A 15525-nucleotide genomic window follows, 5' to 3' on the forward strand; every position below is an offset into this window, starting at 1 on the left:
GTCTGCTACAGTTTGCCAGTTTCAGAAAGATGAGCTATGGCATCTTATGCTTAAATACCTCCAAACAGTACAAATAAGATGCATGAATGCAGCATGTGTGTGACTTGGAAAGGGAAAAGAAAAATTAAACACAGTATTACCAGCATAGATTAAAGCTCCAGCTGGAAATGAATTCAAAAGAGTAATCCTTGGTAGGTAGCAGCACCTAAATGTGTGATACTAGTTATATACGAGTTTTTCAGAATAGAGATCTTTCTTGCATAAGAAAGAATGATGCTTATTGCTTTTGAACATTATACAGTTTATTCTGTCATAAAAATCTACTGAGTAAAGGATATTTAAGTATCTCAAAATTGTTGAAAACAATGATTCCTAGTTCTGTTGCAAGACATAGATTCACAGTACTCATCACTAAACCTGATGCTGATCCGTGCTACAACGGAACAGCATTGTTAATAGCATGCCCTCTTCAGCAGTTTCAAACAGCTTTAATAAACAAATCAATCATTACAATGGTTGCTATTACATTTGCAAAGTTTCAAGATAAGAATTTCCCAATCTGTATCAGTGCAAAATTGCAATCTTTCACAGATTTTCAGTAAAAATAAGGAAGGCCTGCCAGTCTTGAAAGTTTCCCACTGAAAGTGCAGAGAGAGTGAGCACCCTCCTCGAATAGTCAGTGGGCTAAGTGTGTTTCTGGCTTTGATGTGGGATCAGGCAGCAGCAATCTGTGTGTCTCACTTCCCAGCCGAGTACCACAGCCTTCAGGCAAGTGGCTCTTATTCCCGTCTTTGGCACTGAACAGAAAGTCTAACTCTGACCCATGGAAAGTTTTGTCAAAAATGGGTTAACTGCTGCACACATTCATGCACATGCGCACACACGCACAGAGGTTTTTAAACAAATGAGCATTCTCTGTATGAACTTTCTGGCCAATTCTAATTATGTGAAGGTGACTAATAGGACCAGCTCACCCACCACTGGAAAGTGGCAGCCATGTACTCATGCATACCTAAGTGAATAAATTAGGGCAGGAACCAGAGAGAACTCTGCATGACTTGTAAAATGTCTTAATCTGAGATTTTTCTGGGGTATTCTCCTTAAACACTTTACAATTACAAAAATGCCATGGTATCTCTAGTGATCACATACCATTAGAGCATCAGTTTCATGTTGAAAGAACTGAAAACAGCATTTCAGCAAAACATGGAAATATTTTCTAGCAACTAGACAGAAACTGGCAACACTTCATTTTTCAGATAATGTATAGGTTACATTTCAGAACAGAGTCAAGACAACGTATTTCTGAATAAGTGACAGATTTTTTTTACAATTTCTTAATTATAATAAAGTGTAGGTTTAGGTAGCATGGGAAGCCTTCAGGCATGCTCAATATAGAGCTATGCATATTTCATATGCATATTTCTATATTACTGTATTTCATTGTATATGTTTAATAGATTTAAATCCTAATTCTAATTTCCCACACTACCTGTTTAATCTACAACAAGCTATTTCCAGCTTCTGGTTTTATTTTAAGGTGAGAAAGGAAGATCAACACAATAGTTTCTGCTACACTTGGCCTCATCTGGGTTTTGTGATATTAAAGCTTCATTATCTTTTTTCTTTACAGATTTGACACTCACATGGATAATTTCTGTTCTTTTGCAAAGACTAGACTTATGAGAATAACTAGTTTTAAATTCATATCTGAAAATAATCTGAAATATTTACCAACCAGAAAGTTGAGAGAAAGTTAATTTTATGTTTGCCAAACAACAGGTTTTTTGTTATCAATTCGATATAGTTAAATCGTGAAAACTATTTCAAAGGTCGAAGTATTTAATTTTGAAATACCAACATATTTCCTTTTCCTCAGAATTTTTCTGTACACAAAAATTTGCTGAAGTAGACATAGACAGAATGTTTAATGCAAGCAGTTTATCAGTGGAAGAGGATATTCAATTCAAATACTTCATCTATCTAGAGCAGACCTAGCTGCTGAATGTTTCCTGTTCTGCTTGTTGGAAAGTAACTCCAGAAACACCCATGTTGCCATACCTAAACTGAATTTTGGGGGAGAATCATTTTAAAAAGTGCTGCATTTAGAGATGACATTCATGCTTTGTGCAGACAGGCTGACTTCCTCTCACTTCCTCCAGACTCCTTTTGCACCCTGACTTTCATTCAGGTGTTGTGCAGGTTGTTACCCTCCTCTGCGTGTCATCCACCTACTGAGTAAGACATAACCTGTATTCCCTACTATTTCACGTATTTGTTGAACGAGACACTAGCAATCTGGTCCTATGGAGCATCCAGCATCGAAAAACATAAGAGAAAGGAAACGCATGTCCACACTTGGCATCATGACCGCCTGACTTCCAGGAACTGTGAAGGAAATGCCTAAGGTGGATATCCAGCTGAGGCATCTGAAGCATGTTTGTCCACTCCCATGAAAGAACCACAACTTCCTTGTGATCAGTGGTAGTAGAGGAACTGCTGTATTTAGTAACAGTACATGAAAGCCTCGTCTTTCTTAATCATAAAATACAAAGTAAAAACACGAGGAACAATAATGGAAGTTAATCTGAAAATTACAGTGTAAATGATGACGTTAATGTGAAGAATTTTTACACCAGATATGCGCCTGTGGCTTACATGTAGGAGGGGGAGTAACATGACTTTGGAATCTATTGGTAAAATTATTATAATGACGTTACATTATTGCAGAGATGAAGAGAGAAAAAAGCTTAAAAGATGTTCCATCTTAATGAGACAGTACTATAAAAAGAAGAGTAGACTAATAGTCATAAAATAAAATTACATATAATGAATTACTTTGGCATTATAAGAGAAAGGAAAATATTATTAATTTGTGAAGCAGACAGTCATCCTTGCTACAGAATTAAAAGTGAGAAAGCTCTTATAAATGCTACCCACACGATGTAACACCTCACCAAAGCTCAACTATGAAACCAACTTATTTTGCTGATTACTGCTGTTCTAGCCATCTTTCCTGCATGTAAAACATTAAGTCAGCCAGTTATGAAGCTATTAAATGTTTCCAGAGTGTCACTTACCAGAAGGATTTGATAACTTACAGAGAAATGAACTGTTTTGCTTTCTGATCTTAAGTACCGCTAACATACCACGTTTTGTGAGTTTCAAGCGTGGATTATTTTTGGCTCATGTTTCCCCCGCCCCCCCCCCCCCCCCCCAAGTATTTCTACAGTTTTTGTCTGGCTCATTGCATCTAAACTTTTAATCTGTATGATGCAAATCAATTTGAGCAGGTTTTGTGTTTCTGTAGTACTGCCTAATATTGTTTCTAGCGCAGGAGAAGGGAAGGCCTATTGTTAATCACCTATTTTTTTATTTGTTTGGGTTCGAATAAAGTAAAAATATGACAATAGCAGAACAGAGAATGTGTCTAGCAGGTAAGAAGGCCAACTCTGAAAACATATAAGAAGAAAAGAAGTCTTATCAGAGTTTCTAGAGAACTTCAAACACCTCAGCTTTCCCCACACAACAGCACATGAAGAGAGGTCTCTGCAGTGTGGCTGAAGGCCAACAGACACCAACTTTCAATGAGAATTTTCACAAGGAGGAAGGAGGTTGAGATACTTCTTATAGTTTATGAGGATGCAAGTGCCCAGCACTAAGTACTGTGGAAGTTAGTACCTACCAATGCCCTCACACTCCAGGGGAAGACTTTCTAGTTTGCACAGAAGTAAGCGATACTTCTGCTGACTCCATTCATTGCTAGTTCAAGGAAGGTACAAGAAGATCTAATAGTGGGACTAAGGTGTAGTAAGTTAGCAGTGACCCATACCATGTAAAGCAGAATTCATTTATTACCTGTGTGTGCTGAACTCTAGGTGCCTTTGGGGTCTGGCCACCCAGTTTCTAGCTTGAAAGAGACATGAAGTATTTGCTCAGTGTAGGTATTTTTATTTCTGTAAAAACAGCAATCCTATATTTTTCATGTAAATGGCCACATCAGCCCAAACATTAATGTTCATGTCCCATAGCAAACACAGATCCCAGGCACTGGTCCTGGCTGGGAAGTACAAAGCATTCTGCTGCTTGTTCCAGCTTTCAACACAAGCTGCTGCATCACAGGGCAGAGCATGAATGTCGGATAAATCCCACCATTGACACAGCATGGTCCAACCAGATGTTACCCAGTGTTTCAAGCTCTCCCAGTTGTATCACATACCACTACAGGAAGTGGTCTTCTTAAAGTCCCACCGATTGGAATCATGTAATTACATGGAAATTCCATTTTCCTTAAAAATGAGGTCTTGCTTTTTGTTGAAAAAAAAACCCACAACAAATCCAGAAGCAGACAAATGATGAAAGAATCATATTTCAAAATTTATTTCTTTAGTCAAGGTCATAGCTGTCAGATTACCTGATATATATGGTTTCTCAGGATTGTGACATGATTTTTGTGCACTCTGGCAGGGTAACTCTGGGCAACTGCAGCTACCCAGTTGCCAGCAATGATACTCTAATGGCTGCCCTACATGTAAAGAGTTTGTAATGAAAACAAAGAGCCATTATTTTTCATTTTGAACAGTCAATATTTCATTAACTACTGAACTGGCTGTATTATAGCTAATAAGTGAGATTTGCTTCCTTATTATCAGTCCTACTAGTGAATGAAGTACTACATAGCACATTTGCAAGAAAATTGCATGCCTATAAAGACAGTGCTATAACAGAATTTGTCCAGATTCTTTAATCCTAATTTTGACTGCACATTTGTATTTTTGATTTGTAATTTACTTATATTGAAAAATGTCTCTGCCTTACTGCTTCTGCTGCAGGAAGCTTGCCTGTTGCTGCTCCTGTGAATAAAAGTAACTAGAGAATTTTGGGACCTCATTTGTGTCATGTGGATGTTTAAACAGAACAGAAGCATTGTTGTGTAGAAACACTCCACCCCAGAGCAGCGACTGAAGCAGATCAAAGTGAACATTTTAAAGTACTATTTTTTCAAAACAACAGCCAGAAGAGAATAAAAAAGAAAAAACATCAGTGAAGAAACTGAGAACATTTTTTTCAACTGTAACTTCATAACCACTAAAAGACATTCACTAAGATATAAAATCATGACTGACTGTGGTAAAGACAGCTGAATATGGAAATAGAAAGTAATACAGAAAGAAATCTCCATTTTTAAAGTTAAAAAGGGAAAAAATTGTGACATTTTGAGTAGTTAATAATCTCCTACTTCATGGTAGCATCTGCCACGTCACATCAGCAGTAATTATTAATGATTCCCAATGAAGTTTGCCCCTTACCTGAACTCTTCCTTGCTCTGTTCCTCTAGTAAAGAACAAAAATTTTTAAACTCACTTCAAGTACAATTTTTGCAACCTCCCATCCCACAGTTACTAAAGATCTTTTATCAGTAACTGTCATCTGCTCAAACATACTACAGTTCCTCACCATTCTTTATGTATATCTTTGTTCCTCACCATGTATATCTTTGATATACAATATAAAAGTACCCCTAATAAGACTGGCTTTTTATCAGTCATGAAAAACATTCACACAAAATGATAACAAAGTCATGTAAGCGCTGAATGTCTGAGTGTAGAAGTACAGGACTAATTATGCCCAAGTGGTGCTCAGGAACCTGCAGGATCAGCAGAGCATGATGCCGTGTATTTGTAATTCTTTCCTCATTCTCTGCAGCCCAAAAATTTTCTGAACTTCACCTCTTCCCCACACCTCCCTCCCTGCCATAAGCCTGCATTCAAAATTTACCTTACCCTCCCAGGGACTGCAGAGGCCCCATAGCCCGGCTGTGATAGAAGGTAGCTCAAAGTACCATTTATGTGTTCAAGCAAGCACACAGTTTACAAATGTCAAAAATAAATTGGTTTTCGTAATGCATAAAACAGTCTATACATCAGCTATAAACCAGCCTTTTTGGTTTGGATTTCATGATCTAACTCTTGGCTACAGCATCTGATTCCTGTTTATGCCTCTCCTAGAGGCAGTGCTCTTTGGTCATGGTTCAGACTGTTCCTATCACAGGGAAAAATGATGCATTTTCTGCTTTATTTTTCAGGGCTTACTCCCCAGAAATAGCTTTTGTCTAGTGAAAGGATAAGGGCAGTAGTATCTTACCTTCCAATATACTTTGCCTCCAAATCTTATCACAGGCCCTCATACATACACTCATACTCTTTGGAGCTGCAAAGCTTGAAGTCAGTGCTCAGACAAGAATTGTATCAAACCAGTTAGAAGTTACCTGGACAATGCAAATGTTGGTTATTAAAAAGTAAGAAATTAAGCCCAAGGGAAGTTGAGCAAAATTCAGGAGGTTAGGAAGGATAGGAATAGGTCAACAAAAGTCTGTTCTTGCATAGCCTAGGGGTCCTTGATTATTGTTTTTAATTTGGTAAAGATCTGTGGAAAACAGAATGGATTTTCCCTATAGACCTCAAGGCCTGAATGAGTAGTGAGTTTAGATTCACATATTCCTCCAAAGAGTGGGGAATCTGAATATTCCACAAGAATATCTTTAATGCTAAAACAATGGACTACTCATTGCCTACTCAGAGTAGCCAGGCGGGAGACTTTGTCACATGTTTTTCTGTATCAGCTAGGATTCTGATAACTGAAAATGGTGAGGAGAAGAATAGTTCAAATGAAAAATGGATTAAAATGAAAGTAGTATATTGAAGTGTGGAGGGGTTGTGTATGCATATGTCATGGTCTTTCATGCAGACAAGTATACTGTGAATGCCCACTCAGATGCAGCCAGAAACTCACTGTCTCTGTTTTACAAACAGATCTCCTGGCTGGGTGAGGGGTACATCAAAAGAGACTCTTCCTGAACCTCACTGAGCAGTACAGTCTCATGATTTGGTTGTCCAGGTAAGATACTCAGTTATGTTTTTAAATTCCCTGTTCTAACGAGCAGAGTTCTGAGACCAAATCCTTTTGCCTTTGCTTTTCACATTCTTCCCAGAAAGAGTCAGGATTTCCTCTTTATTGCATTTTCTGGGATGTACACTGACCTAGAATTTGCACCTTTCATATTGGTACTGCTGTGATCTGACAGAAAACTATCTGACTTGCATATGTCAAATTTTTTGAGTGCTGATTGTGGCAAGATGCTCTCTAAGTATCAGGGAACAGCACAGAGCTCAAGGTCCTAGAGGGCAGCACAGGCGTGGAAATTCCCTGAGGTCTGGGCTCTGCACTCTTCAGGGCTAGCTGCTATATGGACCATATAGAGATAGGTATAAATATCATCTCTGCGGGTTCTTAGGCTCCACTCATCACTCTAGTGCCAGATATAAATTATGAGAGTATAATTTTCAATAAAATCTGAACTGAAACTCCACTTTGGTCTTCACTGTTACAATGTGCTGATTTGAGTGTGCCTATTACCCTGCCAGAAAATTCAAAAGCCAAACTTGGCTTGAACAAAAATGATAATGTGTACTTGATAACATTTAGCTCAGGGTAGGCTGCTACAGTGGTAAGGAAAGCCAGACAGAATTTAGCACTGCAGAGATAAGAAAAGGTTGGAAAAAGTAGCTACTAAGGTTGAAGAGAGTTCAGAACAGCCAAAGCATTTGGGCAAAGTAATTTCCAGTAGGATAATTAATAAATATCATATCAGAAATTATTTAAGTGCAGGAGCACACACAAAATATTGCTATTGACATATCATAGAATCATAAAATCATTTAAGTTTGAAAAGATCTCCAGGATCATCAAGTCCATCTGTTAACCCAGGACTGCCAAGTCTGTCACTAAACCATGTCCCTGAGCACCATATCTATGCATTTTTAAAGTACCTCCAGGGATGGTGATTCCACCACTTCCCTGAGCAGCCTGTTCCAATGCTTGACCACCCTTTCAGTGAAGAAATTTTTCCTAATATCCAACCTAACCTCCCCTGGTGTAACTTGAGGCTGTTTCCTCGTGTCCTGTAGCTTGTTACCTGGGAGAAGACACCAACCCCCACCTGCCTACAGCCTCCTTGCAGGCAGTTGTAGAGAGCAATAAGATTCCCCTTTGAGTCTCCTCCTCTCCAGATTAAACAACACCGTTTCCCTCAGCTGCTCCTCATAACACTTCTCTAGACCCTTCACCAGCTTCGTTGCCCTTCTCTGGACACACTCCAGCACCTCAGCATTGCTCTTGTAGTGAGGGTTCAAATACTGAACACAGTATTTGAGGTGCAGCCTCACCAGTGCCGAGTACAGGGGGACAATCACTGCCCTGGCCCTGCTGGCCACACTGTTTCAGATACAAGCCAGGATGCTGTTGGCCACCTTGGCCACCTGGGCACACTGCTGGCTCATGTGCAGCTGGCCATCAGCCAGCACCGCCAGGCCCTTTTCCTTTCCAGCCGCTCTTCCCCAAGCCTGTAGCGTTGCGTGGGGTTGTTGTGCCCCAGGTGCAGGACCCGGCACTTCTCCCTGTTGAATGAACCACTGGCCTTGGCCCATCGGTCCAGCCTGTCCAGATCCCCCTGCAGAGCCTTCCTGCCCTCCAGCAGATCAACACTCCCACCCAACTTGGTATCACCTGCAAACATACTGAGGGTTGCGCTCAATCCCCTCGTCCAGATCGTTGGTAATTGAACAGAGCTGGCCCCAGCGCTGAGCCCCGAGGAACACCGCTTGTGACCGGCCACCAGCTGCGTGTAGCTCCATTCACCACCACTTTTTGGTCCCGATTGTCCAGCCATATTTTTACCCAGCAAAGGGTACATCCGTCCAAGCCATGAGCAGCCAGTTTCTCCAGCAGAATGCTGTGGGAGACAGTGTCAAAGGCTTTACTGAGGTCCAGGTAGACACCATCCACAGCCTTTCTCCCATTCACTAGGCAGGTCATCTTGTAGAAGACCAGGTTCATCAAGCAGGACCTGCCTTTCATAAACCCATGCTGGCTGGTCCTGATCCCCCAGTTGTCCTGCACATGCTGCATGATGGCACTTGGGATGACCTGCTCTGTAACCTTCCCCAGCACCGAGGTCAGGCTGACAGCCTTGTTGTTTCCTGGATCCTCCTTCATGCCCTTCTTGTAGACGGGCATCATATTGTCTAACCTCCAGTCTTCTGGGACCTCCCTGCTTTGCCAGGGCTGTTGGTAAATGATGGAGAGCGGCTTGGCGAGCTCCTCTGGTAACTCCCTCAGTAACCTCTGGTGGATCCCATCCAGCCCCATGGACTGTGCACTTGTGCATATGTCAGATGATTGTTTTTCCTCTGCTCTCCCATTACCTTCACTGTTCAGGTAATTTAGCAACCTGCAGCTTATTTAGGGCAGAATTCTTCTCTGGTCATTACAGGCTAAATGTCTTAAGGAAACGCTAGTGTACTAAGAGGGATTAATCCAGGTGGATGCAGGAGACGTAACCACGGTAAACTTAGCTGCCAGAAGTGAAGGTGAATTGGAATATACATGGGTTGCACAGTGACACAGATCCACAGCCAGCTGTGGCCAGAGGTCATGGGGTTGTTGATATAAGTCCAAAGCATCTCTTCACCCGGGAAGGATAAACTTTAGAAAATAATTTACTTGCATGCTTTTAGATTGCTTAATAAAACTAAGTTCTTGGTCCCAGTGTATAGGAATTGTCAAGGAAAAGAAAAAAGAAGAAAAACTTGATTCCCAGTTAGGAGTCAGTCACAAGATTCAGGGGATGTCTGAGCTACTACTTGCTTTGATGGAAAAAAATTGCTCTGGATAATTAATCTTGCTTTCCTAGGGTAAATTTACTGGAAGACTTTACAGCTTGTACAAGTGGATGTGTGCATCAAATTATTATTACCAATCATGGAACAAATTTCTCTGAGCAGGCTCCACTTGAATAGGCTGAAATTCAGTCATTTTGCAGTGACATCAGATGTGTGACCTTTGACCATTTTTTTACCCCCAAAACACCAGGTTAGTGGAAAATTAGGGGAAAAATCTCAGACTGATGTCAGAATACTGAAATGCCTTCAGAAAAGGGATATGTCATCAGATGCTACTTTTACTTAATGCACTACGATTGTAGGTCAACACTGAGAGAGCAGTTAGTACCTGCAAACATTGGCAAATCGAGAATGTGAATGTTTATTTGTACAGTTGGAGGTGGTGCCAGATGAGGTGGCAAGAGGGGAAAAATGAACCAAAAAATCAATGAGATCTGGTGTTCTGGGAGCTGCTGCCACTGCAGGCATGACATAGAGGGCTGTGAGGTTTGGGTTCACAGTTATGGAGCCAAGAAGATGGATTCACAGCTGTGAAACAGAGTGAAACATGCTGCCAAGTTTTTGGGCTGCAAGGTGAAATTTTGATAGCAAAGAGGCAGAGTAATAGGCAGTACCTGAGAATGCTAAAATTGTTTTAAGCTCTAGCAGCTTTGTGTGTCAGCTAACATTTAGTGAGTGAGAGTGTCACAGAGGTGCAAAGAAAACAGGATTTGAAACTAGGACTAGCTTTTTGTATAAACGTGCACAGGAGATGCTGTCAAAGTCGTTACAACTACCTTCTGCAAGTAAGTAACTTGGCTGGAAGTGAGAAGGTGATTGGTAGCATCTCTGAATCACATCACAGCAGCTCTAACTAGAAAAATAGAAGACTTGACAGATTTTGATGGCAGCCCCCTGAGGAGGAGAGCTGAGAAAGTGAGGGCTGGCATGAGTACACAAGCTCCCTCAGAAGGGCAAAACACAGGGTCAGAGGGGAAAGGTTCATCTTGTCATCACTGCTTTCTAACATGTAGCCACTTCCTGTGTCTTCTGAGAATGGTGAATAAGAAATGAACTTGAATTTGGGCAAAGCTTCAAGGTTTTTATTGAATGGTACATAACTAATAAACAAGATTATACACTGTTGGTATTTTCATGGAAAATAGACTCAGTTAAACACAGCAACATACTTCTGCCTTTTGGATAGATGCTAATTTAGCATTTGTAAAACACAAGGCCCCAGCAGAGCTTGAACATCCTCTCAACAGCAGCCTAAGAGGGCTTCTGCTGGCAGCCTTTCTCTCCAACTGAGCTGTCAGCACTGGCTCAGATATCATTAATGTCAACTCCAGTACGGCACCGCTGGGACACGATGCCGGGGAAAGGAGCTGAGATCAGGCTTTTAGAGCAGCAGTGTCATCAGTGCCAGCCTACAGTGATGCCTCTGTGGAAATGCAGAGCACTAATGCCAGAAATGGAACCAATAAATAGCAATGCAGGGAAACAAGTCGACATTCCTTTGTACATTAGTGTGCTCTCCCGCCTCTGCCCCTCAGACCTATAGGATTAGCTTTGCAATGACACACAAACCTCTGTCGTAATAGTGTTTGCATTTCAGTTAATCAGTGGACATGGTGAAATTTGACAGTAAGATGCTCAGCTGCAACAGCAATAGCTCTTAATGCTATACATATAGAGAGAGAGACTATATATTGGTACAATACAACTCAAAGAATCAATGGCCTAATGTAGCCATTTTTATGTGACAGGGCTAACCTTGGAATATTAATGCATAAACTATTTATTCTCCTCCAAACCATAGAAGTTACAAAGAATGTTGTCTCTCCTTCCCGTACACCTTTGTAATAAGACAATTAATTTTATTTCTTTAGCTTAAGTGAATTAGAAGACTCTCCATCCCAGCCAGGAAATGGTTTCTCTCTTTCCTTGTTTCAGTTAACAGTGATGTGGAATGGAATCACTTTTTTCTCTAGTTTTTCAGAAGGCATTTTCACATAGACCCCAGTAGTAAGACATCGTCTTCTCTTTATCTATAAGATATGGCAAGACAGTAAAATAAACAAATTATCACAGCATAATCATTGACCAGCACATTTTAGAGAAAACCAATGCTTTAGTGAGTAGAAGGTATTCTAGACACCTTTCCCTGTCACCCCTCTTCATAGAAGACCCACTGAGACATTTGAGGGAGAATCGGGACTTACAGGGGCAATTTAGCAAAAAACCAAGCTTCTGCCATTAATTTAGCCCTTTGAAGATGCTCCTGCTGCAGAGTTCATTGTTGGTTCAAAACGAGGAGTGTTCACACTGGACAGTTAAATTTAGCTCCTAGGGACAAGGGCTGATTGAAAAATATTGGACAGGGATACGGTTTGGTTTTAAGCTTTGGCATCTGCAGACCCCCATGGAAGGAGGCAGCGCAGGCTTACATTTCTCATGCCTTTGTGCCGACATTTCTAGCTATGAACCTAAAAATGCTGTAAGTTACAATTCCCTCCCATCACAAGGGGAAAACTCTTTAAATTTGCTTTGTGCAGACGTGAATGGTGACAAAAGCAAAAACCAGATCCTGGGGATTTGTATGAATCAGTTGTGAAATCAGAGTACATGTGGAGACTGTTGCCTTTGATCCCAGAAGCATCCAGGACTCCAACCTGTTCTAAGCACACAAACCTAAGCCAAGGGTCAGTCCAGCTGGTGGAAGCTGACTGCTTTCTGGTACTCTGGCAACACAAATGAGCCACAAACAAATCTAAATGGCAGCTCCAGCAAGTTCTCTTGTTTTGCATTACTGTAACCAGATTTTTGCAGTAGTAAAAAGGAGCATCCCAGTGTGCCTGTTCCCAGTGTTCTTCCCTGTTCTCATTTCTCTCTCCTTGCCCTCATCACACAAAGGAGTGTTATTAGCAGCATGGGGCTGAGTTAATGGGACTTACCACTTTGGCCATGAGAATGGCTGAGATGACAATACTGTAAAGGAAAAATCCTGAGGCAGTAGCTCCTAATACCCAGAGATACATGGCAGTGTCTGGACAAGGTTCTGGATCTAAAACATATGATATCACACAAGTCATATTATACATAACCCTCATGAGAAAGCCCCTAGAGACAATAAGTCAGCCTCCGCCCTGCTTTTCTGCAGCATATGCTACCCCAGGATACCACCAGGACTGAGCTCTGAGTCTCTGCCCGCCACTCAACCTCAATGACAACAGGCTTATCTGCAGAAGAACATACACCTTACTCTCCACTGTTTCTGCACTTAGATACCTAACTGCCTAGACATACATGCACACTGTATGGTATTGCTTATGCTGTCAAGTGTCCATATATTGCTAAATACATTGCATGGGTACGACTATGTCTGCTCTAGGTGTGTGCAGGGAGACCTGAAAGGAATAAGAGCTAATCATGATTCTCGGAGCCTGAATCAGTGTTCAGCCTCACTTCTTACAAATAGAAATTTGAAGACCCCTGAGACATAATAGCAACTCCCTTAACATGGGACTATCACAGTAATGTAAAGCTGCTTGGCTTACCAATGACATAGAGATGTGTCCCATTTCCCTTGTTCATAAAATAGGGTGGAGGGTACATCCGTTCCATCTTGCAGATGTAAAGACCAGTATCATTAGCTTGAAGGCCAGTGAGGGTGAGGGTCACATTGTTTCGACTAGGGCTAACGTGGCACTGAATGACCTCTTCCACACTGAACATTTTAAACTCCGTTGTGTAGGTTGAAGCACAAATTTCAGTGAGCTGGTCACCTGTCTGTTTAAGCAGCGTCACTCGAATTTCCTTTGCATTCCCAATGTGCTTGTATTTACACACCAAGGTGGCGACTCCTTGCCTGTTGGCCAGCACCATTGCTGGCTGAGTCACTTCCATTACTGTAAGTAAAGAGCATGACGGTAAGTGAACTGTCAAGAAATGATCTGCAGTCATTTACTTGAAACCTGCACAATAGGGAGTCCTACCACCTCCTATTATCTATGAGTAATTCCTAGAAATGCTGCTAAATCCTTCCAAAAAAAGGACTCCAAGACCACAATTCACATAGGTATTACATTAAGATACTTAAAGCTCAAGAAGTGCTTTCATTACTATAAATAATACCATAAATCTCAGCAATTACTTGTTGTTTAAATAGTAGGTAATTTGGCCCACTTACTAAAGCAGTGACCTGCATGCTTCAGTTTTCCTCAACACAAACTTCTTAATACATATAAGAAAGTAAAAAAATAGACTTCAGGTGGTAAAGCTGAAATTTGAAATTTGAAATTAGGATTTAAACCACAAGTTCTACCTGGTAGAAGTAAGCATGTTTAGAAACAAACAGGTTGACATCCTATATGGAACATGGAACAGAACCATTAGAGTAACAGTAAAACTGAATGGAAAACCTGTTTGCATATTTCTGTTTCTGATCTTTTTGCTCCTCAATTTTAACAAGCTATCCCCAAGTCACAGTATGGCAACACTGATAAAGCAAAGCCTGATAAATGTGCTGAAAAAAATTTCTTACAAATCTTAAAGGAAAACTAGTGTAACCATGTACATCCCTGCTGACTGCTTTTTACAGCTTGTATACTCTATCTTGCTGCACAATGGGAAGGCACTGACTTTTGCTTTAATAAGATGTGAAGACTCAGTATTATTTGTTCAATTTCATTTTATATCAGTCCATTTTGGGGCAGGGCTTATCTTCTTCAGTTCTGCAGTGTGAGAAATTGGGATGAAGAGGAGTAGAATTTCTCCATCCATTCAAACCTCTACACCCATGTTACCAGCTGCCAACAACTTCACTCCCAGGGCCTGGTTTATCAAAATCTTTCTTCCTTCCTGAGCTACTGTGAATCCCGCCCAGCTTCTCTACAGGTGCTACTGCTCTAAAGTCTGTGTCTGGTTTTCCAGATACCTTGTAGTGCCCCAAGACCTTGTTCCCAGACTATGCTATGGAGGGGTCCAATGTCATCTCCCTCTCCCTGTTGTACCCAGTCCACATCCTGCAAAGATGTGAAACTGAGAAAATTTAGACACCCCCAGCTACCTTGCCTCCTTCATCTACCCACCTTCGGCAATGGCAGTAGCTGTGCAGAGAAAGCCCACGGTGACCAATATTGAGAGCATTCCTGTGCTGGAACAGATGCTGAAGGGGCTGAAGGTGGCTGGTGCCTTCAGACTTTAAGACAAACTGGAACTCTCAGGATTGGAAAAGAGGCGACACCTTTCAGGATACTGAATCTTCGAAATGTTTGAACCCACACAGAGTCAGTGTGTATATATATAGCTTTGATCTCAGATGCTGTACCTGAAAGTAACATGAAGCTTTGTTTTGGTTTTACGAGAAAGGAAATAGTGGGTTTGATTAGTACGTGCACAGTTAACCTCAAACAGCATGAACAAAAACAACTCTTCAGCAGATGGAAAATACATATTCAATCTGAAACTGCCATCCATTCTGCTTTAAGAATTGGGGGAGGAAAGGTAATCATCCAATAGAGCAGTTCAGGCCCTTTGGTGCTGCCAGCTTGCACAATCATAGCATTTAATATTTTAGCAATCATCAGGTATTTCCTACTAGGACAACACACACAGAACTATTGCCTAATGTGGCACAGTGAATCAGTGTGAGCTAGCTTTTTTATGGAGGACTTTCCTCCACCCCCAATTGCTTTGCTTGCTTTAATGTTAGTGCTTTTGATGTTTAGAAATTGCTGCCCCCTTCAAAATACTGATTACATTTGAAATGACTTCATCTTTTCATATCAGAAATGTGACTTGA

At 41.1% G+C, this 15525-nt stretch overlaps 1 protein-coding gene across 1 annotated transcript; it reads right to left on the bottom strand.

The window, feature by feature from the left end:
* Positions 1 to 10800: 10800 nt before the first annotated feature.
* CTLA4 (cytotoxic T-lymphocyte associated protein 4) lies at positions 10801 to 15077 on the bottom strand. Its single transcript, XM_056349478.1, has 4 exons — positions 14813 to 15077; positions 13280 to 13630; positions 12677 to 12786; positions 10801 to 11770 (listed from the first exon to the last, which is right to left on the bottom strand). The coding sequence occupies exons 1-4, from the start codon at positions 14868 to 14870 to the stop codon at positions 11672 to 11674; spliced, it is 618 nt and encodes a 205-aa protein (XP_056205453.1). The 5' UTR covers positions 14871 to 15077; the 3' UTR covers positions 10801 to 11671.
* Positions 15078 to 15525: the final 448 nt, after the last annotated feature.

The sequence above is a fragment of the Falco biarmicus genome, chromosome 8, assembly GCF_023638135.1.
Source record: "Falco biarmicus isolate bFalBia1 chromosome 8, bFalBia1.pri, whole genome shotgun sequence".
In the NCBI taxonomy this organism is placed as follows: Eukaryota; Metazoa; Chordata; class Aves; order Falconiformes; family Falconidae; genus Falco; species Falco biarmicus.